General features: G+C 40.6%; 1 protein-coding gene across 3 annotated transcripts in view; it reads left to right on the forward strand.

Moving 5' to 3' along the window:
* Positions 1 to 26,521, forward strand: part of ATP2A2 (ATPase sarcoplasmic/endoplasmic reticulum Ca2+ transporting 2) — a 60,759-nt gene that overhangs the window by 24,374 nt on the left and 9,864 nt on the right. For all 3 annotated transcript variants that reach the window (XR_013366503.1, XR_013366502.1, XM_077875571.1), the window contains 8 exons: positions 10,459 to 10,539; positions 12,907 to 12,992; positions 14,343 to 14,807; positions 20,230 to 20,318; positions 20,782 to 20,884; positions 21,885 to 22,016; positions 25,405 to 25,527; positions 25,628 to 25,846. Coding sequence is in view for 1 of the 3 variants with exons in the window: in XM_077875571.1 (XP_077731697.1) it covers positions 10,459 to 10,539; positions 12,907 to 12,992; positions 14,343 to 14,807; positions 20,230 to 20,318; positions 20,782 to 20,884; positions 21,885 to 22,016; positions 25,405 to 25,527; positions 25,628 to 25,846 (1,298 nt within the window). In the remaining 2 variants the exon portion in view is untranslated. The remainder of the gene's footprint in view (positions 1 to 10,458; positions 10,540 to 12,906; positions 12,993 to 14,342; positions 14,808 to 20,229; positions 20,319 to 20,781; positions 20,885 to 21,884; positions 22,017 to 25,404; positions 25,528 to 25,627; positions 25,847 to 26,521) is intronic.

Genomic DNA, 26,521 nt, shown 5'->3' on the forward strand with positions numbered 1-26,521 from the left:
GTGTTCAAGGGATATAATGTCAAGCATGGTGACTCTAGCTAACAATACTATTTTGTATATTTGAAAGTTGCTAAAAGTAGCTCCTATCACAAGGAGAAATATTTTTAACTGTGAGCTGATGAATGTTAAGTAATTGTAATCACTTTGCAATTTATGAAGTCATTATGTTGTATACCTTTAGCTTATACAGTGTTCTGTGCTGATCTTAACAAAACCGGGGGAGGGGGAGAAGCACTTAAATGATGTAATTAAGTAAAATATTATTTTATTGCCAATTTACATAGTATTGCTGGAATATTGTTAGTTTTCACCTGTTTCTAAAATGATAAAAATGGGGCGCCTGACTGAGTAGATAAAGCATGAGATTCTTGATCTCAAGGTCATGAGTTTAAGCCCCACGTTGGGAGTAGAGATTACTTTAAAAAAAAAATGCTCTAAAATGATTAACATGGATCAGAGAAGTAGAAGCAAAAATGTATGACCAAATAAGGTGGGAACAGGTTTGTTCTCTTGCCTTTTCCCCCATATGGAGTTGTTTTTGCAGTGAGAAGGATAGGAGAATGGGGCTAGCTAGAGGTGTAGATCTGAGCCTCTTCATCCAGATAGTGTAGAAATCATTATCTTAGTTGTTCTGTAAGTCATAGTTCTGTTTCACAGTCAGAGATGTTAAGTTCTTAAGAATTTTTACATAAGCAGGAGAGCAAATAGTCTAACAGAAATTGGTCCAGATGTATTAGAAGTAGAGTTTTGAGACCTAGGGCCATTCATTCATCAATCAGGGCAGCCGAGACTTGAAGCACCTGAGAAACAAGGAACTCAGGAAGGTCTCCCCTGACCATCAGATCACTATGGACTGGTTGATCTTGAAGCCTCATCTGAATCTCCGGGGCTGGCATTTCCTGATTTCCTGTAATTACCTCCTCCCTGTTCCCCCATGACTCAGTGGTAGTCATAGTACCAGTAAGTACCAACTCCATTCATGTCACTGTGATTAAGATTTTGGAAAAATTAGAAGAAACCACCTGGTTTAGGGAACACATTTCCTAAGTGATACAGAGCTTCCAAGATCACCAGATTTGACTATGTAAAAATATAAAACAACTTTGATCTTGAAGATAAAAGAATTTTGAAAAATAAAGCACTGGGTATTACCAATGGTCATAAAAATAAAAGATTGTGAAATGAAGAAATTCCAAGAATTGAATTTAGTGGGATTATATGTTTGTGAGAAAATTCTGCTTCTATGAATCTATCCTCCAGAAGTAATCTCAGTGCACAAAGATGTTCAGCATATAACAGTATAATAGGAAAAATAAAAAATGCCTAGATGGCCATGGAAATGGTGACTGATTTAGTATGTAGTGCAGATGCAAACCCTGTGACCTTGAGCAAGTTCGCTTGTGCCTCATCTCTAAACTGGGAATGAAGATAATCACGTGAAGGTTGTCAGTAAACCATAAAGACCAAACCATAAAGATTGGTATAGAGTAAATAAGCATTCCCCACATTTTAGTGGGTGTTATCACTATGCAGACATTAAAAAAGCATGAGAGAGATATGTACGTATTAATGTAAAAGTTTGTGATTTCTCTTTTAATAAAGTTTTAGTAAGTGTTACAAGTAGAGAAATGTATAGGAGAGAAAGATGTTATTTGGATGATGATGTCTATTTGGATAAGGAGACTGAGGAACGGGTTTTCACCTCTTAAAAATAGTCTTTACTTTTGTAATAATGAGAAAACTGTTGGTGGGTATGCCGGATCTGTGTGCTGTAAGCTTGCTTAGTGATGGGCTTCCTCTGTAGCATCTCATGAGCCCTTAGCTTAAACGTCCAAAAACTGGAACCGTGGCTCTTTAGGACCAGCTGTGCCATTTTTTAACCCATTTTATTAAAAAATATTCCTTATTACAAGCTAAAATATACTAGTCTATTCTGTACGTTAGTTTTTCACTTTGTAGTCACACAAAAGTTTTATTCCTCCTCCCGTGATACTGTTAGGGAGGTGAGGGTAAATTCATGGCCCTTTTGGAAGTGGAAAGAAACTTAAACGACTTGAACTTGGAGCTGCTGAGCTTGTCCAGTCACACATGGCAGTTGTTTATGGTGGAAGGGGGAGTCTCGAGTGCTCACAGTGTGGTGTGTGCTAAAGTTTTTATTTCCAAGTTAGTTTTAGCTCTTTCAGCTGTTCATGTAATTATTTTCAAACCCTTTGCCATCTTGATGATTTTCTTTGGTGCTCAGACTTAAATGCCATTATGTAAATGGAGTCTGGTTGATATTCTAGACACTTCTTGCTTTTACCATCTAAGGACAATTCTTTGGCAGCCTTCATTGCCTTACCAGCTAAAGCCCTGGTCTCACATGTGCTCTTTCGACTTCACCTCTAATCTCTGCTAGCATATATGGGTTTGAGCCAGGGTGGAGGGGTGGGTTTATAGTCTAAATGTAGAATTTAAGTAACAATGCTGTTGCCTCATTCAGCTCAGCCAAGTCTGAGATCTCTTTGGTCCTGACTCTTTATTGTTCTTTGCTTTGTGACATTTTTCAACTTGACAATCATCCTAAGTCTATGATGCTTGTTTATTAAAGCAAGTAATGGTGCAAGTACTTCATTCATTGACAGATATTTCTCTGGTGTCCACCGTGCACTAGCACAGGGCTAAGGGAATGGTGACTGAGTGTGTGCCTTTTTTTTTTTTCTTAATTTTTTTTAAACTTTTAAAAAATTTTTTAAATTAAAAAAAATTTTAAATTTATTTATTTTTATTTTTTATTTTTTTGAGTGTGTGTTTCATGGAGCTTTTGGTGTAGTAGGAAGACTTTGCGAGCATGACTACTGAGCATGTGGTGTAAGCGTCTTGGGAAAGGAAAGGACGTGCTCTCTGGGCACATGGAATGGGGATGGCAGCCTACAGTGAGAGTTTGCAGAAAGCCTTGTGGGTGGGGTGGAATGGGGTGGAGGGAAGAGCGTGTGTGAAGACTCAGAAGGAACTTTGAAGAATTGGAAACCATTGTGTTGGAAGTTAGAGGAAGAGGGGGGGATAGTGGTAAGAGGCAAGCAACAGCCAGGTCCTGGGAGGTGCTATTAACCATGGTTAAATTTGATCTCAATCCTGGGAGGAAGAAGCTATTGAAACATTTTATTTAAGAGTGTTAGATTTTGTCTTTTTTTTTTTTTTTTTTTTGTCCATTTGCATTTTTGAAAGATGAGTCTTCTCAGGGGTAATACTCCCAGAAAAATGGACAGGGAGCAAACTTGGTGTACTATGGCGACTTGTGTGATGTTCCTTCCCTGCTCACTCTGAGTCCTGGAGAAAGCAGGCAAGTGGGCTTCACAAGTGAGGAATTTCCTTCACTCTGCCTGACTATAAAATCTATGACTCCATTCAGAAGCATAATAAAAATGTTTGAGTCATAGTGAAATGTTTAAGTAATTTAGATTAATTCTATTATAGCTTGCTTTTCCTAGGAGCCAGTTAAACTCAAAAATAATAGTGATACTTAGGAGATAATTTCTGATCTTGTTTACAGTTTTTCCTTAGAAAAAATTTGAAGAGCTGGTAGAAATTGTTACAATAAGTTAAGAATTTTCCCCCCCTACATATAACCAATTCATAAAAAGGCCTTTTCTGAGGGGCACTTTGGGGTAGCATAGTTGGTTAAGCATCTGACTCTTGGTTTTGGCTCAGGTCTTGATCTCTGGGTTGTGAGATGGAGCCCCAGGTCAGGTTCTGTGCTTAATGTGGAGTCCCCTTAAGATTCTCTCTTCCTCTGCCCCTTCTTCCCCTACCACTCCCCTACACTCTATTTTATAGAACTCCCTATAAAATAAATAAATCTTTTTTTTAAAGGCCTTTTCTGAGTAATGCTGATTTTAGTAATCTCTATACCCAGCAGGGGCATCACAGCCCAGAGATCAAGAACCACACATTCTACTGACTGAGCCATCCAGACACCCCCATCAGTATTCATTTTTGATAAAATATGTAACATCATTTAAGTACAACAGCTTACAAACATTCTTTCCTAGATTTTAAGATAAGGCTTTCTCTAAAATAAAGATTTCTGAGATGTAGCAGAGTAATTTCTTTGACTTGTATTCTTGGTGATCTAGCACAAAGTATACATTGAGGATTTTGTTCAGAGTGGAAATCCCTATCGTGGTAGCAGATTAAAGAGCTATGGACTTATGAAGCCAAGAGCTAAATTTGAAAAGTGTCAGATGTTAAACAAATGGGAGGTATTTATAATAGAGTTTATTCTCTTATTACACCACCAGAACCCACGAGACAGGGAAAAAATTTCAGAGGAAAAAATTGCAGAGCATCCCCTTGGCAAGAGTAAGAATTTTCCACTACCACTTGCCCTAAGGGCATTGACATGCCGCATTGGGGAAATATTACTGGGTGCAGTCATCAGGAACCGCACTGCTGCTCCTCACTCACAAAACCCTCTGTCTGAAATGTGCAGAAGCCTGAAGACAAAGGAAGATTATGCCTTAGTTTGAAAAGTACCTATTGATTTGCTTCCTTAGCGTCTGCTTCCTAATAGATTCAATCCTAAATTGACTCTTATAAGCAAAAAGCACAGAGTCACACAGCAGGTTAAAAGAAGTCTTTCATTAATTGAAGTTCCTTAGGCAAGACCTCTTTTACTTTGAGCTTCAGTTTCCTACAACTAAAATGAGGACATGGGTTGAATAGGATGATGTGAGGGTTTTTCTAGCTAAGAGAATACTAGAACATAGCAGGTTTTTAGGACCAGTTTGGATTGATGCTGCTTTATGGATTTATACTACCTTTCCACAGGGATCAGGGTTTTGTTTTCTTTTCTTTTCTTTTTTAAAGATTTTATTTATTTAAGAGATAGTACAAGCAGAGGAAGGGACAGAGGGAGAGGGAGAAGCAGACTCCCTGCTGAGCAGGGAACCTGATGTGGGGCTGGATCCCAGGACCTTGGGATCATGACTTGAGCTGAAGGCAGATGCTTAATAGACTGAACCATCCAGGTGCCCCAGAGATCAGTTTCAAATGGAAACAAATTAAGTTTGAAACTTTGAGAGAGGGACGCCTGGGTGGCACAGGGGTTGATCCCGGAGTTCCAGGATCGAGTCCCGCATTGGGTTTCCTGTGAGAAACCTGCTTCTCCCTCTGCCTGTATCTCTGCCTATCTCTTTCTCTCATGAATAAATAAATAAAATCTTTAAAAAAAAAAAAAAAAGTTTGAGAGAGAGCGAGGGCTCTTGTGAGTGAGCAGGGGATAGGACAGAGGGAGAGACTCTCAAGCCAACTCCATGCTTAGTGTAGAGCCTGTTGTGAGGCTCAGTCTGACAACCTTGAGATCATGACCTGAGCCAAAATCAGGAGTCAAGATGCTTAACTGAGCCACCCCGGTGCTCCCAATGTAAAAATTTAAGGTAATAAATTTCTCAGGTGTTGGGGGACTTAAGGTCTTCTAGGTCTAAAACTGGCATATTTGGCACATGAGAAATAGTACAAAACAAACAAGCTGTTCTGAATAAGCCCTTCATGGGATCTGTAACCTAGTTATGCTTGGTAGTGGTGGTTGTTTTTTATTTTTTTAGTGTTCAGAGAACTTTTTAAAAGGTGGATTCGTTGACCCCACCCCAAATATATTGAACTGGATTCTTGAAGAGCAGGTCCTGAGATTGTATAGTTTGTAAATGGCTCCCAGATGATTTTTTTTTTAATTCCTAAATATTTCATTGCCTCCCAGTAGAATGGCTGTTGTCAGTTGGAAGAAATGTTGAGAAAAGCTTGAGGTCAATTTTTTTTTCTTTTTTAATTTTTATTTATTTATGATAGTCACACAGAGAGAGAGAGAGAGAGAGAGAGGCAGAGACACAGGCAGAGGGAGAAGCAGGCTCCATGCACCGGGAGCCCGACGTGGGATTCGATCCTGGGTCTCCAGGATTGCACCCTGGGCCAAAGGCAGGCGCTAAACCGCTGCGCCACCCAGGGTTCCCTTGAGGTCAATTTTTAAGGGCTTCCCAGGTCATTTGTTCTACTAGCATTTGATATCTGAGTCATTCCTAAATATTTGGCCAGCAATTAAATGTGTATCCGTACAATTTCTATACAGCAAGAACATGACTTTCATATATTTAAAATAGACCTTTGGGACAGGGGCGCCTGGCTGGTTCAGTCAGTAGAGCATGCAACTCTTGATGTCAGAGTTGTGAGTTTGAGCCTCATGTTGGTTATAGGGTTTGCTTAAAAGTAGTCTTTAAAAAAAAAAACCTTTAGGGGGCTGCCCAGGTGGCTCAGCAGTTTAGTACCGCCTTCTTCCCTGGGCGGGATCCTGGAGATTCGTGGCAGGCTCCCAGCAGGGAGCCTCTGCCTGTGTCTGTCTGTCTGTCTCTCTCTCTCTGTCTCATAAATAAATAAAATCTTAAAAAAAAAAAAAAAAAAAACGGGCTGCCCAGGTGGCTCAGTGGTTTAGCGCCGCCTTCAGCCCAGGGTGTGATCCTGGAGACCCGGGATCGAGGTTTGCGTCAGGCTCCCTGCATGGAGCCTGCTTCTCCCTCTGCCTGTGTCTCTGCCCCTCTCTCTGTGTCTCTCATGAATAAATAAAATCTTTAGGAAAAAATAAATTAATTAATTAAATAAATAAAATAAACCTTTAGGGGGAAAATAGCTGGTTTTATTAAATAATGCCAGTATAATTTTTAATGCATATATGTGGTTATTGATACTGCCGTAAACTAATAGCTAGTATGTTGACCATGTTACCCAGGAAAGAAATTTAACCTTGGTATTTATTGCCTCAAAGATATGTTCCACCCATTTTAAATCCAAATCCTCTGAGCTTGCAGTGAAACACAGAAAAATAAATGCCAAGGTACTTCTTTTGAGTCCTCTTATAGTTTATCCTCAGTTTGAATATTAGATTGACTGGCTTTAAATGTGGTAGGTATATAAGACTACAAGCCCACACTGAGCTCCCTGCTCAGATGGGAGTCTGCTACTCCGTCTGCCTCTCCACCCTCTTCATGTTCTCCCTTTAAAATAAGTGAATTTTTTTAAAATGTTGGGGCTCTTGGGTGGCTTGGTCAGTTGAGCACCTGCCTTCCGCTTGGGTCATGATCCCGGGATCCTGGGATCAAGCCCTGCTCAGCAGGGAGTCTGCTACTTTACCACCACCACCCCACCTGGACTCTTGAGCTCTTTGCTTTCTCTCTCTCTCTATTCTTCTCAAATAGATAAAATCTTTTTTTTTTTTAAGAAATATTCTGCTTTTAAATTGTTGATATGATCAGCTGTTGGAGGGCATGTGTCATAGTACTTAACAGATTGTGGAGACCTCTGTGCTGCTGTAGATCTGTGACATAAACTGCCTCTGACAGCAAGAAACATTTTCAAGTAATATTTACATTTAGGGTCATATGTTTGTTATTGAACCTTATATTTTCATGTTCAAGATCATGATCAAATTAATTATGACATCCAGAAATAAAATATAGTAAAAAAATTTTAATGATTTCAATTTTTCATTTTGATGGGGCATTTTAGCGGTTGTAGGTCACTTAAGTCTCATATATGGTTTATTGTAGTAGGAGCAGAATTAAGTGAAAAATACACGTTTATTCATTCAGGGTGTATTGCAGTTTGTTGCATAAGCATTTCCAGCAGGAATTTCACCTTAACTTAATGTGTCCCTGCAGTCAAATGCAAGGATGATCTTTGCCTCTTGAGATTATATACTGACAATCTGTTTCTGGGCCGCTTTGTGAGCACATATCCTAGTTAGGCTACAGGGTTGTTTAATGAACTGGAGCTCAATAAGCAATCATACTCTTTCTAAACTTCAGAGCTCTGAAATGCAGGAAAATTAAAGCTAAATTGAAGGTATAACAAATGAAATAAATCTACTTGGACAGAATGGCTATTATGCCAGTTTATATATAACCAGTGAGAATTAAAATTAAGTATGTAGAGTAAGCATAGAAAGTGAACATTTGATTTAAGAGTATGATGTGCAGGAGCACCTGGGTGGCTCAGTTGTCTAAGCATCTAACTTTTTTTTTTTTAATTTTTTAATTTTTAAAAAAAGATTTTATTTATTCATGAGACACACACAGGCAGAGACACAGGCAGGGGGAGAAGCAGGCTTCATGCGGGGAGCCTGATGTGGGATTCAATCTCAGAACTCCAGGATCATGCCCTGAGCTGAAGGCAGACATTTAACCACTGAGCCACCAGGCGTCCCCCAACTTTAATTTCTGTTCAGGTCCTGATCTCAGGGTTGTAAGATCGAGCTCCACATCAGGCTCCACGATTTTCTCTCTGCCCCCCACCCCCTCCACACACACACCTATACACCCTATTTAAATAACAAAACAAGGGGATCCCTGGGTGGCTCAGTGGTTTAGCACCGCCTTCAGCCCAGGGCATGATCCTGAAGTTCCAGGATCGAGTCCTGCGTCGGGCTCCCTGCATCGGGCTCCCTGCATGGAGCCTGCTTCTCCCTCCGCCTGTGTCTCTGCCTCTCTCTCTTTTTAGCTGTGTCTCTAGATAAATGAATAAATCTCTTATTCAGATTTATTCATTTATCTCTCTCTTTCTCTTTGTCTCTCTCTCTCTCTCTCTCTGGGTCTCTCATGAATGAATAAATAAAATCTTAAAAGGGGGGACGGAGAATCCCTGGGTGACTCAACGGTTTGGTGCCTGCCTTCGGCCCAGGGCCTGATTCTGGAGTCCCAGGATCGAGTCCCATGTCAGGCTCCTTGCATAGGGCCTGCCTTCTGCCTGTGACTCTGCCTCTCTCTCTGTCTCTCTCTGTCTCTCTGTCTCTCATGAATAAATGAATAAAATCTTTATAAATAAATAAATAACAAAAAGCTATGTGCAATTCTAGGGGAGACTGTACTTGTTCTAATTTTTAACTCTCCCATGTATCAGACTTCCTGTTACCTTAGTTACCTTTCAGAAAATCAGGGAAAGCTATTGTACATTTATTTTAACTTCCAGTTGTTTTGATACTGATATGTATGTATTCAGCAATATTTGAAAGCCTACAGAGTGCTAGATGCTGTTCTCAAGACCCATGTAAAACACTGGCTTAATCTGTTCCTTCATCTGCACTGTTTACTCTATACAAATTAGAGATGTGGGCCCTTTAAGAGCTGCTGTTAAAGGAGCTCTTTGGCCCAGGGAAGAAGACTCCATTGATTTACAGTTGCTCTTGAAATTGCAAGAGATTTATTCATTTATTTGATAAATTTCAAAAGGTACTGAAGGGTACAAAGTGAAAAGTCTCCCTCCATTCCATACCCAGTTACTCAGCATTAAGATATTTGTAACACCTTCTCAGAGGTATTTCCTTATATGAATGATAGCTCCATTATAGGTGATTCTTCGCATTTATGTTTTTCCCCTTAATATACAGTATATATTTTATTTTATTCTGTTTTCTTTTGTTTTATTTTGCTTATTAGAGAAAGACAAGAAAGCACAAGCAAGGAGAGGGAGAATTAGATTCTGCTGAGCAGGGAGCCGAGTGCGCAGGGTTCAGTCCCAGGGCCCTGGGATCATGACCTGAGCCCAAGGCAGATGCTTAACCAACTGAGCCACCCAGGCTCCCCAATATACAGTATATCTTAGAGGAAATTTTCACTTTAATATAAATGGAATTGTTTCACCTTTCTACTGTTAGTAAAAGACTATGCTGTGACTAAACCTTTTCTGCGGAGCCTATCTAAAGAGTATATTTCTTGTAGTGGATTATGTGGGGTAAAAAGATTATGCTTTGTAGTTTTGATATATATTGCCAAATTGCTTTCCAGAGATTTTGTAAGTTTTTTCTTCATACTCAACAGCAAATAAGGGTGGTCACAAAGTCTGTAAGCAGAGTTGAATTATAAACACTGAATGGACTATTTCTTTTACACAGAATATTTAGTGATGTTACATGTATTTAATTTGTCCTTGTTAACAGTGCACTAACACTATACATCCTTGCAGACTTGGTGCATTTTCTCAACTCTTGTTGATTGTCAGTTTGTTAGTTTAAAAGTGATGTCTGTAGTTTTCTCATTCCTCTTATGAGTGAGATTTATTTAGTATCTTTTTAGCCATTTGTACCTACTCATGATATTTTAGCTCTTCTGATGATAAACCATGGCATAGACAATTGGTGCTCCTCACCATGCTGTGTGTGTGTGTGTAAATGTGTAAAGGATGTGTCCCTGGAGGTTTTCCCAAGCATTATTGTCTTCCTTCCTGTGTAATTCATGTCTGGTATCCATATAGCAAAGGTGTTTATGACCTTAGAGAGAAGTTGATTATCTTGCTTAATTTAACAGATTTTTATGTATTTGTGCTGTATATAAGCTATGTATTTTCTTTAAAATTGTTTTATTTGGAGACAGATTCATTTCTATGAAACATGAATTGAAAAAGTTGCTTATTTTAGTTACCTTTTTTCTCCCCAATTAGTTGGTGACAAAGTTCCTGCTGATATAAGATTAACATCCATCAAATCTACGACTCTAAGAGTTGACCAGTCCATTCTCACAGGTAAGTACTATTTGTTGGAAAGTCCCTAAATGTTGAAGTCCCTGTTCAGACCCCTTGCTGAGTCAGTCAGCTCCTGCCCCCACTGTCCCTTTATGGGGTTTCATCTTAATCTTCTCCAAGATATTTATTTCTTAATGCTATAGAAATCAGGCTTTTTTTTTTTTTTTTCTTAGTGTATCAGATTTAAAGGTATTTTAAAAACAAACTTGGCTTTCATCCCATAAAACCTCTCTCTACTTTTAATTTTATAAAAAATTATCTTTCACCAAAAATCTATTGTGTTTACTTTCTTAAAAAAAAAAAAGTTACAAATTCCTATATTAGTAGAGGTAATAATATTAAGGTTGTTGCCTGTTCTGTGGAAAACGAATTAATTATTTAGTTCCATCCCCGGGCAGGAGAAAGTTTCCAGAGCTGTAATTTTTTTCATTGGAGGGATGCTAATCTTGCATCTAACATATTTTGCAATGATCAAATGTACAATTAACAAAAGTTAGCACCCCCCAAAATGGTGACTGTTTTACTGCCCAAAGTTTGCACACTTAGATTTGAGATTGGAAGATTTTTCCAGTTTTGTTTGATAAAGGCAGTGTTAGGGTGGAGGGTTCTTAGTCACTGGAAGTAAGGTGGTCAGAAGATTAACTTAAACACAATACTAACCTGAACTAAATAGAGTAAATAGAAAATCCAAAGGTAATCAAGATTTATCTGATTTTCAGTTTTGAAAAGCAGCTGAAGTCCTAGGAGGTAGTGCTCTGAGTAAACTGGGCTCTTTTATTGTTTCCTCTATGAATAGCTTAGTTACTGAAACTCCCTAGCAGCAACAAGCTAAAAGCTGATTGAGCCATAAAATGTTGGGAAACAGATTAGGTGTGGTGCATATAAGATTTTCATAGTGTGCCTACAGAAATAACTAGCTTTTAGACTTTTCATGAAATTTCTACAGTGGTTTATGTTAAACATATCGTAGTTTCAGGCTAGATTGAGGAACCAGGTTTGTTTCAGATATGGAGAGTGGAGTTGGCTACCTAAAATTTAAATGAACAGGGATCCCTGGGTGGCGCAGCGGTTTGGCGCCTGCCTTTGGCCCAGGGCGCGATCCTGGAGATCCGGGATCAAGTCCCACATCGGGCTCCCGGTGCATGGAGCCTGCTTCTCCCTCTGCCTGTGTCTCTGCCTCTCTCTCTCTCTCTCTCTGTGTGTGTGACTATCATAAATAAATAAAAATTAAAAAAAATAATAATAAAATAAAATTTAAATGAACAGCTGGAGCCATATTTCACATCACTCAGACCAACCCCAATTATATATTTCATAAGTGATGTTAAGTAAAGTTGAAACCAAGCTCAACAGGACATTCTAAAAGTTCTAAGAGAAGTAGTCCTTTATATTCCATGTGGTGTTTTTAGTACAACTGCTGGTTTCTCAGTTTTGTTTTCCTGAAACAATGTCTGATCACTCATCACCAATACAGGTATTTCTTTTGTTTTTTTTTAAAGATTTTATTTATTCATGAGAGAGAGAGGCAGAGACATAGGCAAAGAGAGAAGCAGTCCATGTAGGGAGCCCAGCGTGGGACTCGATCCCGGGATTCCAGGATCATGCCCTGGGCTGAAGGCAGGCGCTCAACCACTGAGCCACCCATGTGTCCCTCAAGTATATTTATTCTTAACACAATGAACGTACTAGATACATTATACATATAATGAGGAGCATCTATTGGGAAGCCTGTTTTTGTTCATTAATGCCAGACATGAGAAATGAAAATACTGCTTTAGAAATATCTGCACCGGGACACCTGGGTGGCTCAGCGGTTGAGCGCCTGCCTTTGGCTCAGGGCGTGATCCTTGAGTCCCACATGGGGCTCCCTGCGTGGAGCCTGCTTCTCCCTCTGCCTGTGTCTCTGCCTCTCTCTCTCTCTTTCTCATGAATAAATAAATAAATAAAACCTTAAAAAATAAAGGAATAAATATACTTGGACTTTTTTTTGAAGTGTTAGTGTGTATATGTAAGTTTACAACAAGTAAGCATAAATGTATATTCACAATATTAGAGTATAAAGTTGATACCTGAAAATAAACCAGATTTGAATAGTTATTCTGGGAAATAAAGGCAGTTGACTGGAATTTTATTTCAAAATTAAGTTTTAAAAAAATTAAGTTTATTTTGAAATTGTATTGATTTTAATCCTGACCTTCTTTGCTCTGAAATTAGTTTCTATTTCTAAATTTTACTAGTTTTCTCCTTTGAGCTAATTGGATCTTTTATCTCATTTCCTGAGAGTGGTAGTAGCATGAGTTGGATGAAGGCCCAGGCTCTAGGTGTGAATTGCAGAGACCTAACCATCCCTTCTTACAACCTGCTTAGGTGAGTCTGTGTCTGTCATCAAGCACACTGACCCGGTCCCAGACCCACGGGCTGTCAATCAAGATAAAAAGAATATGCTCTTTTCTGTAAGTACTTACATCAAATGCATTTTTATTGGGAGACATTCTCAGAGTTTAAAATCTGCAGGGTTTTAAGTTTGTTTATTTTTAGGTAATCTCTACACTCAGTGTGGGGCTTGAACTCTACAACCCCAACCTTTGAATCAAGTGCCCCGATGTCCGTTGTTTTAATTAGCAGGTTTTTGAGGAGGAATAAAAGATTAGGTCAAAAAAAAGATTAGGTCAAACATCTTTAAATTTTTTACCTATAAACCTAGAAAAGTAGATTTGTGTGGGAAAGGCTTATTAGCCTATAAAAGATGTCTAAATGATGTGGATGATACCTGTATGTAGTTCATAATAAAAAGGTGTGTGTTTAGAGAGAGACCAAATGTGGTATACCATTAATAATCGGTGAGGATGAAAAGTAAAATGGATGTTCATTGTACTACTTCAGTTTCTCTCTTAAAACTTTTTGAAATAAAAAAGTTGAGAAATTTATAGATTTTGCTTGTATGGTTCTTGTTTTTTAAGATTTTATTTATTTGAGAGAGCACAGGAGCAAGGGGGGAGGGCCAGAGAGAGAGGGAGAAGCAGGCTCTTGACAGGATGGGCTCAATACCAGGATCCCGGGATCACATCCAAGGCCGAAGGCAAACGCTTAACCATCTGAACCACTCAGGCACCCTGCTTGTTTGGTATTTAAAATGATATTTCAAGTGGTAGGTTTTTGTGGGTTAGTGTGGGAGCCTAACCTCTCATAGTAATAAGCAAAGTGCTATAGAATTACTTTGGAAATAATGAAATTATATCATGCCAACACTAGGAATTAAAGTGGGATGGAAAGAGTAGTGCATTTACTTGATTTCCTTGATTTTTTTTTTCTTTGAATACTGATGCTTGAGTTAAGATCCTCAAGGTAGCTCATGGTACTGGTTCCCCTGCTTATTGTGGGTGATCACAGTAGACGGGTTGAACTGTTGGAGCCAGCAGTAGAGAATGCTTAGGGTTGAGGGTCTGTATGGAGTTCAAAAAATCAGGAACACACAAGGGTTAGAGCACTGTTCAAGCCCAAAGTTAGTCTGCAAGCCACTTTCAGAATTGTGAATAGAGATTCCAGGGGGATCAGGGTAGAGCTGCTCTGGGTGAGTGGGGACCACATGAAATGAGAGTCAAAGAGAACTAAACCATGCCACCTGCTTTATCAAAGTCGAATGGCTGATTCTCTGAATAGCAGCCTGTAGGAAGCCCAATAGAATACAAAAGAGTTTGGGTGCTCTGGTCAAAACCCACACGAATCTGAGTTTGCTAGTCAGTGTTTATTTAAGTTGGGTGTGGTGTTAATCATATAACCAGTTTTCTCTACTTCTGTCATAGGGTACAAACATTGCTGCTGGCAAAGCCATGGGAGTGGTAGTGGCAACTGGAGTGAACACAGAAATTGGCAAGATCCGGGATGAAATGGTAGCAACAGAGCAGGAGAGAACCCCACTCCAGCAGAAACTAGATGAGTTTGGGGAACAGCTTTCCAAAGTCATCTCCCTGATTTGCATCGCAGTCTGGATCATAAACATTGGGCACTTCAATGACCCAGTTCATGGAGGCTCCTGGATCAGAGGTGCTATTTACTACTTCAAAATTGCAGTGGCCCTGGCTGTGGCAGCCATTCCTGAAGGTCTGCCTGCTGTCATCACCACCTGCCTGGCTCTTGGAACTCGCAGAATGGCTAAGAAAAATGCCATTGTTCGAAGCCTCCCTTCTGTGGAAACCCTAGGTTGTACTTCTGTTATCTGCTCAGACAAGACTGGTACACTGACAACGAACCAGATGTCTGTGTGCAGGGTAAGTGCGAATGACTTAAGACTTTGCTGGTGATGGTTATTGGTTCATCCTAAGAATATGCCCTTATGCCATCAAAATCTTAGATTTGTAATTTGATACCTTTTTAAGTGCTTTTAAAAAATAGGTTGTGTGTCTAGCCTGAGCCCAAGGTAATCTAGTGCCCCAGAGGAATTAACTAATTTCTAAAGTTAATTTGTGAAATAAGGGGTATCTGCGTGGTTGTTATGCTTATATTGGGGAAGGTGACTAGGCAGTCTGCAAATGTGTTAGGTGACTATGCTCCTTTTGTATTCCTGCTCCTCTGTCCCTGAGTGCATGTATGTTACTGGATCAGCCTTAAAGGAAGAGAATTCTATAGAACAGCTAGTTCTCTACCTACCTGCCTAGCTAAACTTGTAACTGGTATTTCCATAACACATTGAATGAGACATGCTTTCTTGAAAGGTAAATAATTGTCTTTAACTTGCCTTGTGGTGGGGGTCCCTGGGTGGCTCAGAGGTTTGGCATCTGCCTTCGGCCCAGGTTGTGATCCTGGAGTCCTGGGATTGAGTCCCACGTCGGGCTCCTTGCTTGGAGCCTGCTTCTCCTTCTGCCTGTGTCTCTGCCTCCCTCTCTCTCTCTCTCTCTCATGAATAAATGAATAAAATTTTTTTTCACTTATGTTTTTTAATCTTTAAAAAAAATAATAATAATAACAACTTGCCTTGTGGTTCATCCTTCCTTCCTTAGGTTGTTTTGACCATCATTTGGGGGATAAAATAAGAAACTATTTAAACTTTCCCTTAGTACTGGGTGTTATTCTATATGTTGGCAAATTGAACACCAATAAAAATAAATTTATAAAAAAATAAACTTGCCCGTAGAAAAGTAGTAACTACAGAAACACTGATATGTCTGGATTATGGTCTTTTCAACCACTTTGTACAAGTCAAAGTATAATTTTCCAGAAGGTATACAACTCATAAAAATATTGAGTGAACATTGATCAAAGATTCTGTTTGGATTGTCAAATAATGAGGGAATCAGTAAAACTGGTTATAAGAGCAGTTGAGGGAAGTATTCAACATCAGTGTAGAATTGCTATATATATATATTTTTTTTTTTATTTTAGATTTTATTTATTTATTCATGATAGTCACACAGAGAGAGAGAGAGGCAGAGACATAGGCAGAGGGAGAAGCAGGCTCCACGCAGGGAGCCCGATGTGGGATTCAATCCCGGGTCTTAGGATCGCGCCCTGGGCCAAAGGCAGACGCCAAACCGCTGCGCCACCCAGGGATCCCAGAATTGCTATATATTAGATTGCAAAGAGGTTAATATCCAATAAGGCAGTAAAACTCAGGTTATCTTTCCTACAGGACACATCCACAACTTCATGTAACATGAGCATTTAATAGTAAATAGCACAGTGGGGGATACCTGGGTGGCTCAGTGGTTGAGTGTCTGCCATTGGCTCAGGGTGTGATCCAGGGTTCTGGGGTCAAGTCCTGCATTGAGCTCCCCGCAGATAGCCTGCTTCCCCTTCCCCTATGTCTCTGTTCTGTGGGTCTCTCATGAATAAATTAATTAAATCTTGAGGATCCCTGGGTGGTTCAGCAGTTTGGCGCCTGCCTTCAGCCCAGGGTGTGATCCTGGGGTCCTGGGATCAAGTCCCACATCGGGCTTCCTGCATGGAGCCTGGTTCTCCCTCTGCCTGTGTGTCTGCCTCTCTCTCTCTCCTCTCTGTGTATTCTCATGAATGAATAAATAAAATCTTTAATAAAATAAAATAAATATAAATAAAATAAATAAAATCTTTAACACAGTGGAACGGGCTATATTTTTCTAGAATGCTACATCTTTGAATGAGCCTGTTAAAGGAATGCTTCTGAATGACATTGAAGGGACAGGTGGACATCCTCTTAGCCTTAGCTCTAGGTTTCGAATATTTTTTCACATTAGAATTTGATTTTCTCTTAATAGTTAAACCCTCTGAATCTTTATCTTGCTAAATTGAAACTCACGATGATTTTTAGATACATAATCCCCAGTCCCTACCCCACCCCCAAAAAAACACTGTAGTAGTCCAGCTCCCGACCTAGAATGAACGGACAGGTGTTTTGTCTCTTAAGTGGTAAGCTGCTAGTCTGTACTGGGTGTCACCAGAAGTGTAGGGTTTGACTTGGCTACCTAAGTTTTCATTCCTTGGAACCAAAAAAGGTTGCATAAATTTGGCTAATAGGTAGTTGGCAACTAATTTCGAACTGTGGTAGCAAATCAGATTTCAAACTAAGAATAAAACAGAGTCCGCAGTAAAAAATTTTTGTTTTTATATTTTTCCTTAACTGGTTTGATTTAAGATGTTTTCTTCTATGAAACCGCCTAGCCTGCCTCTTTGTTCTGTTCTCCCTCTGACAGAAAGCTGATGCTAATCAGTATTCTCCAGGAGGTTTCTTGCAGTGGGTTGCATAACTGCCCTTGACCTAGGAATACTTTCATCATGCAGTTCCTAAATGGTTTACTTGCTCACAATCTAAAATGCCTATGTGCATTCAGATTTACTTAATGTGGATTAGAATTCTGAATGTCTTAGAATATGTTGGACTTTGGGGATCCCTGGGTGGCGCAGCGGTTTGGTGCCTGCCTTTGGCCCAGGGCGTGATCCTGGAGACCCGGGATCGAGTCCCACATCGGGCTCCCAGTGCATGGAGCCTGCTTCTCCCTCTGCCTGTGTCTCTGCCTCTCGCGCTCTCTCTCTCTCTCTCTCTCTCTCTCTGTGACTATCATTAATTAATTAATTAATTAAAATTTTTGAAAAAAACCTTTAAAAGAATATGTTGGACTTTGATATAAACCTAGAGTTTCACTTTTGGGGGATCCCTGGGTGGCTCAGCGGTTTAGCCCCTGCCTTCAGCCCAGGGCGTGATCCTGGAGTCCCAGGATCAAGTCCCACATCAGGCTCCCTGCATGGTGCCTGCTTCTCCCTCTCCCTGTGTCTCTGCTCCCCCCACCTCCCCCGTGTCTCTCATGAATAAATAAGTAAAATCTTTTTTAAAACGGGGGGTAATATAGAGTTCACTTTTTTTTTTTTTTTTTATAGAGTTTCACTTTTTATAAACCATATCATTAAATGGCATGACAGGGGCTGCCCAGGTGGCTCAGCGGTTTAGCACTGCCTTTAGCCCAGGGCCTGATCCTGGAGACCCAGGATCGAGTCCCGCGTCGGGCTCCCTGCGTGGAAAAAACTAAGGCCCTAAGAAGTTAAGTGACATATCTGAGGGTCATGCAACTTCTAATAAAAGGCTTAAATTGGATTTTCTTATGGGAGAGATTGATAGTTAAGCCCAGTCCTCTCTCTTCCACTTAATAATTATATAACCTTGAGCACATGCTTTAACCTCTCTGGTCCTTTGTTCCTCTTCTGTAAAATGTCAAACATCTTTGGAAGGAGCCATTTGACAAGCTTCCTTTTTTAGGTGTTGTATCTGTTAGAAAAAATGTAGGCGTCAATGATCTTGCTGCATGTGACCTTGGACATGAATCTTTTCCTCATTTGACACCGGTTGTGTATGTTTGAACTAGAACCTTTTTTATCAGGTGTCATCACAGTTTTAAATCCCATTATACACTTTTTTAAAAAGACATTTTGTGTGTCTTGTTCATGGCCTTAGTTCTGTTCCAGGGTTGATTTGTATCTAAGTATACTTTTGAAATGAAGCTTTTTGGGCAACTGGCTAGCTCAGTCAGAGCATGCAACTCTTGATCTCAGACTGTGAGTTCAAGCCCCATGTTGGGTGTAGAGGTTCCTTTTCTTTTTTTTTTCAAGATTTTATTTAATTAAGAGAAAGAGAGCAAACAGAAGTAGGGAGGAGAGGGAGAAGCAGGCTTTCCCAGAGCAGGGAGCTCAACGTGGGGCTCGACCCCAGGACCCTAGCTAGGATCATGACATGAGCCAGAGGCAGATACTTAACTGACTGAGCCACCCAGGTGCCCCATAGAGATTACTTATAAAAAAAAAAATGAAACTTTTTGGGGACCCCTAGGTGGCTCAGTTGGTTAACTATCTGACTCTTGATTTCGGCTGTGGTCATGATCTCAGGATTGTGAGATCCTAGCTTCCAACTGGGCTCTACTTCTGCCCCTCACCCCCTGCCTCCTAAAAAAATAAATGAAGTTTTGGAATTTAAAAGTTAGTGAGGGCAGCCTGAGTGGCTCAGCGGTTTAGTGCCGCCTTCAGCCCAGGGTGTGATCCTGGAGTCCCGGGATCGAGTCCCACGTCAGGCTCCCTGCATGGAGCCTGCTTCTCCCTCTGCCTGTGTCTCTGCCTCTCTCTCTGTATGTGTCTCTCATGAATGAATAAATATTTTTTAAAATAAAAATAAAAAATAAAAGTGAAATTTTATATATATATATATATAGTGAATTTGTGAGGCACAAAAAGTTATTTTGAAATAAGATAACTGATTTTGTTACTGAATAGGAGTTGAGATGCTCTGAAAGATATGTTTTAAATTTTTAAAGCATTACATGGCTCTTTTTAACTTGAGTTTGATATTTTTTTAATTTATTGTAGAATGATTTGATATCCTTAATTGTTCATATTTCAGAGGGATTTTGATGTGATAAAATATAGTTAAAAGGCATTTTGTGTTTTATGAGGTTTTATAGTTTCAGTTTGCATAAAAACACAAATTTAAATCTGAGTCTTCTAAAGTGGGCTTCTGAATTATGATTGAAAAGCAAACCAAGGGGAAAAAAAAAACCTCGTCTTTAAGAAACTAGCTCATGTCACTTTATTCTATAAAATTAACAGTCCTTTTCTAAGTGTGCTTCTGTGTGTTTTGTCTTGGTAACATGAGTTCATTCAGCTCTGCAGCCTCCTGACTGTATACATGGGGTTATGGACCTTCATAGAAAATGAGCTATTGCCACAATAAAAATAAGTGGGAAGGAGGAGAGAAGTAATTTGTCTTATTTTACTCAGGGAGTGTTTATGCAGCTCTGAAATGTGAGTTTATTCTTCCCAGGCTTTTACTATTAGCTCTCAGGCAGGACTACCTAATACTACTTTCTCAGCCAGCCTTTTGAAATTTGGAATTCTGAGCACTCTGAAGAGTGCTACTGTGTCTATGGAATTGACTGCCCCAGAGTCCTCATAACTCACGTGTCATGAGGGTTGTGTTCTGTGTCTTTGGTGCCCTTTCTGCTGCTTATTCAGCACATTAGTGATGCTGTTTCTCAGACTCTTGGATGGATGCGGGAGGCGATCTTAACTATTTGAGTCTGGTTGGAATAAGGGAGAGCACTTCTGATGCTGAGCTTCAGTTCATGAGATTTGTTAAGATTGTTTTCCTCAAAGAGGAATGCTTTTTGTCAGAGCAAAGATGATTTTTTTTCTTCCACATTTTTATACCCTTTGAACACTCGTGCCTTTGTTCTGTAGATGTTCATTCTGGACAGAGTTGAAGGTGATAGCTGCTCCCTTAATGAGTTTACCATTACTGGATCAACATACGCACCTATTGGAGAAGTGTGAGTACACCTGCCTAATCATTTAAAGGATCCATTGTGGCACTTTGGTACTTTATAGATTGGCAGTGTATCTACAGATTTTTCTGAATGTGGCTCATGTTAGTTACTAGAGTAGTACTTTTTTTTATGCACACTTTGAAAAAGAAAACAGGGTATAAGTCCTACTTTTTTCATTTTTATTTAGCTCATCTGTGGAGCCCAGTTTTTCAAGGGGTGTTTCTGTTTGTTTTGTATTGATACTTATGGTGGAAGAATTTAATTAAGAACTTCTGGACTTTACTGATTGCTTCTTGATATCAAAGACACATTCTTTTATTGTCTCTAGTAGTATCAGATTTCTAAGAGCCATCACTCAAGTTCTTTGGAATATTTGCCAGGCTGTTGTCCACAAAACTATATAGCATAATGAAGTAAAAATCAATAGAGATGACCACACTGTTCTAAAAGTGTTTTCTTTTGATAGGCATAAAGATGATAAACCAGTGAAATGTCATCAATATGATGGTCTTGTGGAATTGGCAACCATCTGTGCTCTTTGTAATGATTCTGCATTGGATTACAATGAGGTAAGGCTCCGTATAAATGGGAAAGTAGACCTGGCGGTTCTAGTTCAAGGGTGGGGTGGGTGGAATGAAAATCCAGCCTTCCTTCCTCCCTTTGGAAAGTAAGGGTTCCTGGTTTTATTTCCTCTTTCCATTTTATCCAAGTCAGTGTGACCTAGCCAAAGAAAGCTGAGAGCCTTTCCTATGTCCTCTGACTGCTCACTGTAGTCATTTTCCTAAGAACCAGAGTGTACGTAGTACATTCTGCTTTGGTATGGCTACTATACACGAAGAAAACCTAGGAAAGGGCATGTTTTCCCGAAAGTATAGGGTATTTGTCTATTGTTTTTGCGGGGGTGTTTGTTTGTTTTTTTTTAAGATGAGGACTGTTATGTCCTTGATAAACTGAAGGTTAGAGGGTTGTTTTGATGACAATAAAATTTAGCCAACAGAAATCCTCTTTCCCTTCTTTTTTACTTATATAATAATATGCTGGCTTCTATCTAAAAGATAAGGCAGTCCCCAGCAGAACCCTGGCGTGAACTCTGTAAAATGGTAACACACACTGCCACATGCTCTTTGTAAGCTCTGTTTGAATTAATATTGTGACTAGTGGCTTCTCATAGTTAAAGGAAATAAAAAGCCTAGTTATAGGGGCACCTGGGTGGCTCCGTGGTTGAGCATCTGCCTTTGGCTCAGGTTGTGATCCTGGGGTCCTGGGATCAAGTCCCACATCAGGCTCCCCACAGAGTGTCTGCTTCTCCCTCTGCCTGTGTCTCTGCCTTTCTCTCGTCTCTCATGAATAAATGAATAAAATCTGTAACAGAATGACTTAGTTATATTAGAATAAGATAATGTGCTTGGAGTATATTTTTAAGTATGTGTCCTGTGTTCCAGAGTCAGATAAAAATGGCCCCTAGAAGAATGATGTAGTGAAGGAGAAAGTTGTCCTCTGATGGGAAGTCTTTATTAATGAAAACCTTATTTACTACTTTTACACTTTCTATGCTTTTAACCAATACAGGCGAAGGGTGTGTATGAAAAAGTTGGAGAAGCTACAGAGACTGCTCTCACATGCCTAGTAGAGAAGATGAATGTATTTGATACCGAATTGAAGGGTCTTTCTAAAATAGAGCGAGCAAATGCCTGCAACTCGGTCAGTATTTAAGCTTGGTATATTGTCCATGCTGCCCCTTCTTGCTACCCCCTCTCATAGACAGCTAAGATACATGTACCTGATCTCCTTAAACTTGTGGCATCTCCTTCCTCACATTCACTCTCAAGTCCAATGATTTGGCTATCTAAAAAAAATAGGAGGGATCACTAGATATTTTCCAACACAATTATCCATGCCCCCAAGGTCTGCCTTCTCAGAGCTCCCAATGTGGGAGCGCACGGTCCTTGCTCCCAGCAGAGCCAGGCTGCTCCTCGCACAGTGAGAGACCCACCCTCTCTCCTATACTCTTACTCCCAGATCTTTATCAGCACAGGATGAATAGTAGTATGGTTTTTATCATAAAACTTTCTTTTGACTTTATTTCCCCCTTTAGCACCCTGCTTTTCTCTTCTAGTAAAATTTCTCAAAGCAGCCATCTTAATGTATTCTCTTGTTTCACTTTTCCTGTTTTCTCGAACCCATTCCGCTCGAGCTATTTAAGCATTTTGGTGAACACACCAAGTCTCAGGCTGTGAAAGGGGCTTCAAGACCAGCCAGTCCAGTCCGGCACTTACAGGCAGGAAAAGTGAGGCCTTCTGTGACTTAGTGCAGTCTCCCAGGGTGAGGCAGAATTAGACTTATGCTCTAGTATCCTTTTTTGCATCATTTGTCTCCTTTATAATAACCATCCTGAGGATGCAAAACTCACACCAGAATTAAGGATATAGATTTCCGCTAAGTGTGTCAGCTCACAGCTCACAACTAGCGATCATAGTCACTAGGGCCTGGGGCGGGTCCTATGGCATCTTGCTCCAACAAAGGTGGCTTCCATAACACAGGAGAAGTCCAGTCCCCTTGTTTCTGAGAGAGCTCACCCCCTGACGTCAGCCTGGGGTTGGGTGGTGGGCCTGGCAAAGCCACACTGCCTGACTGCTCTGTTATTAGTTGGTGTGACTAAGTCCCTCAGAGGCAGCTTTAGCTTCACAGAGACTGAGGGTTAGAATTGTTTGATTCTAGATCTATAACTACTTGATGAAGGGAAACAAGTAGTATTATGGAGCTTGAAAGTGGTACGTTAACTGTCAGAATGACCACAAATAAGGGTATGGCTCTCTGTTCTCTCATCTGCAGACTAATAAGCATTTTCTTGCTCCATGGCTGCCTTTGCCTCATTTTTTGTCTGCAGCAGAGGGGGTGGTGTGTATGTCAGAAACGATGGTCATGGGGCTCCTTCACTGAAAGTTCCCAGACCTGATCCCATGCCAATCCCCAGCCCCCAGAAAGGAGAAGTGTGTTAAAGGTGAAATGGGGGCAGCCCAGTGGCTCAGTGGTTTATTGCCGCCTCCAGCCCAGGGCCTGATCCTGGAGACCAGGGATCAAGTCCCATGTCAGGCTTCCTGCATGGAGCCTGCCTCTCCCTCTGCCCCTCTCTCTCTCTCTCTTTCTCTCTCTCTCTCTCTCTGTCTCTCTCATGAATAAATAAAATCTTAAAAAATAAATAAATAAAGGTGAAATGGGCCTAGTGAACCATCTGGAAATAACTCCTGCTCTGGACCATGCTAATACTGGAAGAAACGGCTTTGTGTCTGTGCCTGTCCCTCATATATCTGGTACCTGCCTGGGTCCACACCTTAGAATCTCTACATGTTCCTTCAGTCTTCCTAGAGCATTTGGTACAACAAATGCTGGAAACTAAACACATAATATATGCAGTTGAGGTGATGCAGAATTCAGTAATGGTGTTTTTTTTGTGTTTTGTTTTTGTTTTTTTTTTTGCTTGAGGCCGCTCTGGCAAGAGGGTGGCTATAGTCCATCCACCCACCCTGGCATAGAAGCCACAGACATCAGTCCACTCATCACTGCCCACACTGGATGTGGGGGTTCTTGGGGATTTCTGCAGCTGTCATTAGCTTAATGTCTGAGTGGGAGGTAGGAGAAGATCAGGGTAATTCAAATAAAGGCAGAAAACCATAAATCATTTCAGTGGATACAGAAAAGCCATCTGATAAAACTTCTGTTCATGATGAGAATTCTGCAAATTTCACCTTCAAGCTGATGGTGCATTTACACAGAGCCTATAGTAATGTCATACTTAATAGAAACAGAAAAAGTTCTACTTTCCCTGTTTCTATTCAGTATTGTACTGGCAGCTCCAGTCCATGCAGTAAGGCCAGAAAAGTCAAAAGTATAAAAATCAGAAACAAGAAGTATACACCGTAGGTAACGCGGTTGTATACACGATGCAGATCTGACAACGTCTCAATCTGAAGGGTACTTTATAGTCGTCATTTACCCAAGCTGTTGCTCTCTCCATCCCTGAAACATTCCCTCCCGGGCCCTCTGCAGACTCCCTTGGCTGAATTGTCCATCTCCCACCAGGGGTAGGGAGACCCCAGGGCCCATCCTCCACCTTCCCTGTGTGCAGTTAACTCCCATGAGGTCTTTGGTCACCGTGCTAGAGTGAAGAGTGGTGGCCGCTGGCTCCCTGAAGCTCTTCAGAATAAAGAAAACAGCAGCTCTTCCAGGTACTTAGTAGCCACACTGGACAGCCACATGAGTAGCTCTGATCGAACATTCCCACCATGGTGGGAACTTCAGCAGTGCTCTGGACCACCTATTTCTGCCCCCAGTGGCCATGACTTCTTGGATTATTTGTACTAAGTGGTGTTCCTTATCCCCTGCTAGCTAATTCTTAATGCAACTGCCAGACCTTGAAACCTCCCTTGTCTTCTTCCATTTTCACTTGTTATAAAATGTCATGAAGTGATTCTTAACATTCTATAACCAGTTTCTCACCTCTTTTTCTTGTAAGTTTTTCCAGCTGCTCAGCGTGGAGGCTCCTTGAGTACACCAGGTCATGCCAGCCTGTACCTCTGTGCTCTTGGCTCAAATAGCCCTCCTGTTTTTACTCAAACATCCCTTCGGTTTTTGCTCCTGTTTCTTCTGACCATTTATGTAAAATTGCAACCTGAACATACAAATTTTCCATCCACCTTCCCTGCCTTATTAAAAAAAAATTTTTTTTCGGGCAGCCCCAGTGGTGCAGCGGTTTAGCACTGCCTGCAGCCCGGGTGTGATCCTGGAGACCCAGAATTGAGTCTGTCCGGCTCCCTGCATGGAGCCTGCTTCTCCCTCTGCCCCCCCACCCCACCCCCATGAATAAATAAGCAAGAAATCTTTAAAAAAATTTCCTCCCCATAGCACTTTGTTTACATTCTAGTGCGTCTTTCCCAAACTAGAGGGCATGTATAAGCTTCAGGAGGGGGAGAATTCCACTTGTTTTTGTTCATTGTCTATTGCTAAATCCCCAGTGCCTGTCAGGTAGTAGTTGCTTAGTGAATACTCAGAAACGGGCATCTAGTAGCATTCCACGTTTGTTGTCTTATAGGTCATTAAGCAGTTGATGAAAAAGGAATTTACTTTGGAGTTTTCACGTGATAGAAAATCAATGTCAGTTTATTGTACACCAAACAAACCGAGCCGGACTTCGATGAGCAAAATGTTTGTGAAGGCAAGTACGGCACATTGCAGTTGTGATATTCTCACCAGGATTAACATCCTGGGTGAGCCCAGTAAATAAGATTGTTGACCTCAGTCTGTAACATTTCCAGGGGGCTCCTGAAGGTGTCATTGACAGGTGCACCCACATTCGAGTTGGAAGTACTAAAGTCCCTATGACCCCAGGCGTCAAACAGAAGGTCATGTCTGTCATTCGGGAATGGGGTAGCGGCAGCGACACACTGCGGTGCCTGGCCCTGGCCACCCACGACAACCCTCTGAGAAGAGAAGAAATGAACCTTGAGGACTCTGCCAACTTTATTAAATATGAGGTTAGCTGATGCAAAGTTTCTTCCCCCACGCCCTGCACATTCATTGTGTTCAAACAGTGCTCCTTCAGTAAAAGGTCAAATGAGTCTTGCTTTTGCCAAGAAAAAGGTGTGGTTATTTGTTTTTCTGCAGGTCAGATGCATCACCATTCCAATTTAGCTTGCTGCTTCCAACACGTGCAGTTAACAGTTTAACACAGGTCTCTTACCTTCAGGGTGGAACCCTTTAGACTTGAGCTAAAGAAACTTGTAAAGCCTATTCTGCAATTCCCATGTAAATGAAGATGTTTTTTAAATTGGGAATGTTTTTTAAACATTTGTTAGTTATTAAAGGTCAAAATATCCAAGTTGAGAGATTTCTCCTTATCTGCTCATAGGAATCCTTCCTCCCAGGTATGTGCCTTCCTGAAGCACTGCCTGGAAGGAGTAAGGCTAATTTTGGCACTTGGGCCACTAGAGTAGCCACCACTAGAGTGCTCTTAGTCCTTGGTAGGTGTTTTTCCTGATTTCAAAGGAGGATTGTCACCAGAGGTAAAGGATGATTTGGTCACAAGAATGCAGTATTTCATCCTTTCCGATTAATTGGAATTCATATTCATACTATTCCTCAGTGGATTTATATCTGTATGAATTTTAATCTTAGAGAAGAGTCACCATTACATAATTTATCATAAGAAG

This window comes from Canis aureus, chromosome 27, assembly GCF_053574225.1.
Source record: "Canis aureus isolate CA01 chromosome 27, VMU_Caureus_v.1.0, whole genome shotgun sequence".
Classification (NCBI taxonomy): domain Eukaryota; kingdom Metazoa; phylum Chordata; class Mammalia; order Carnivora; family Canidae; genus Canis; species Canis aureus.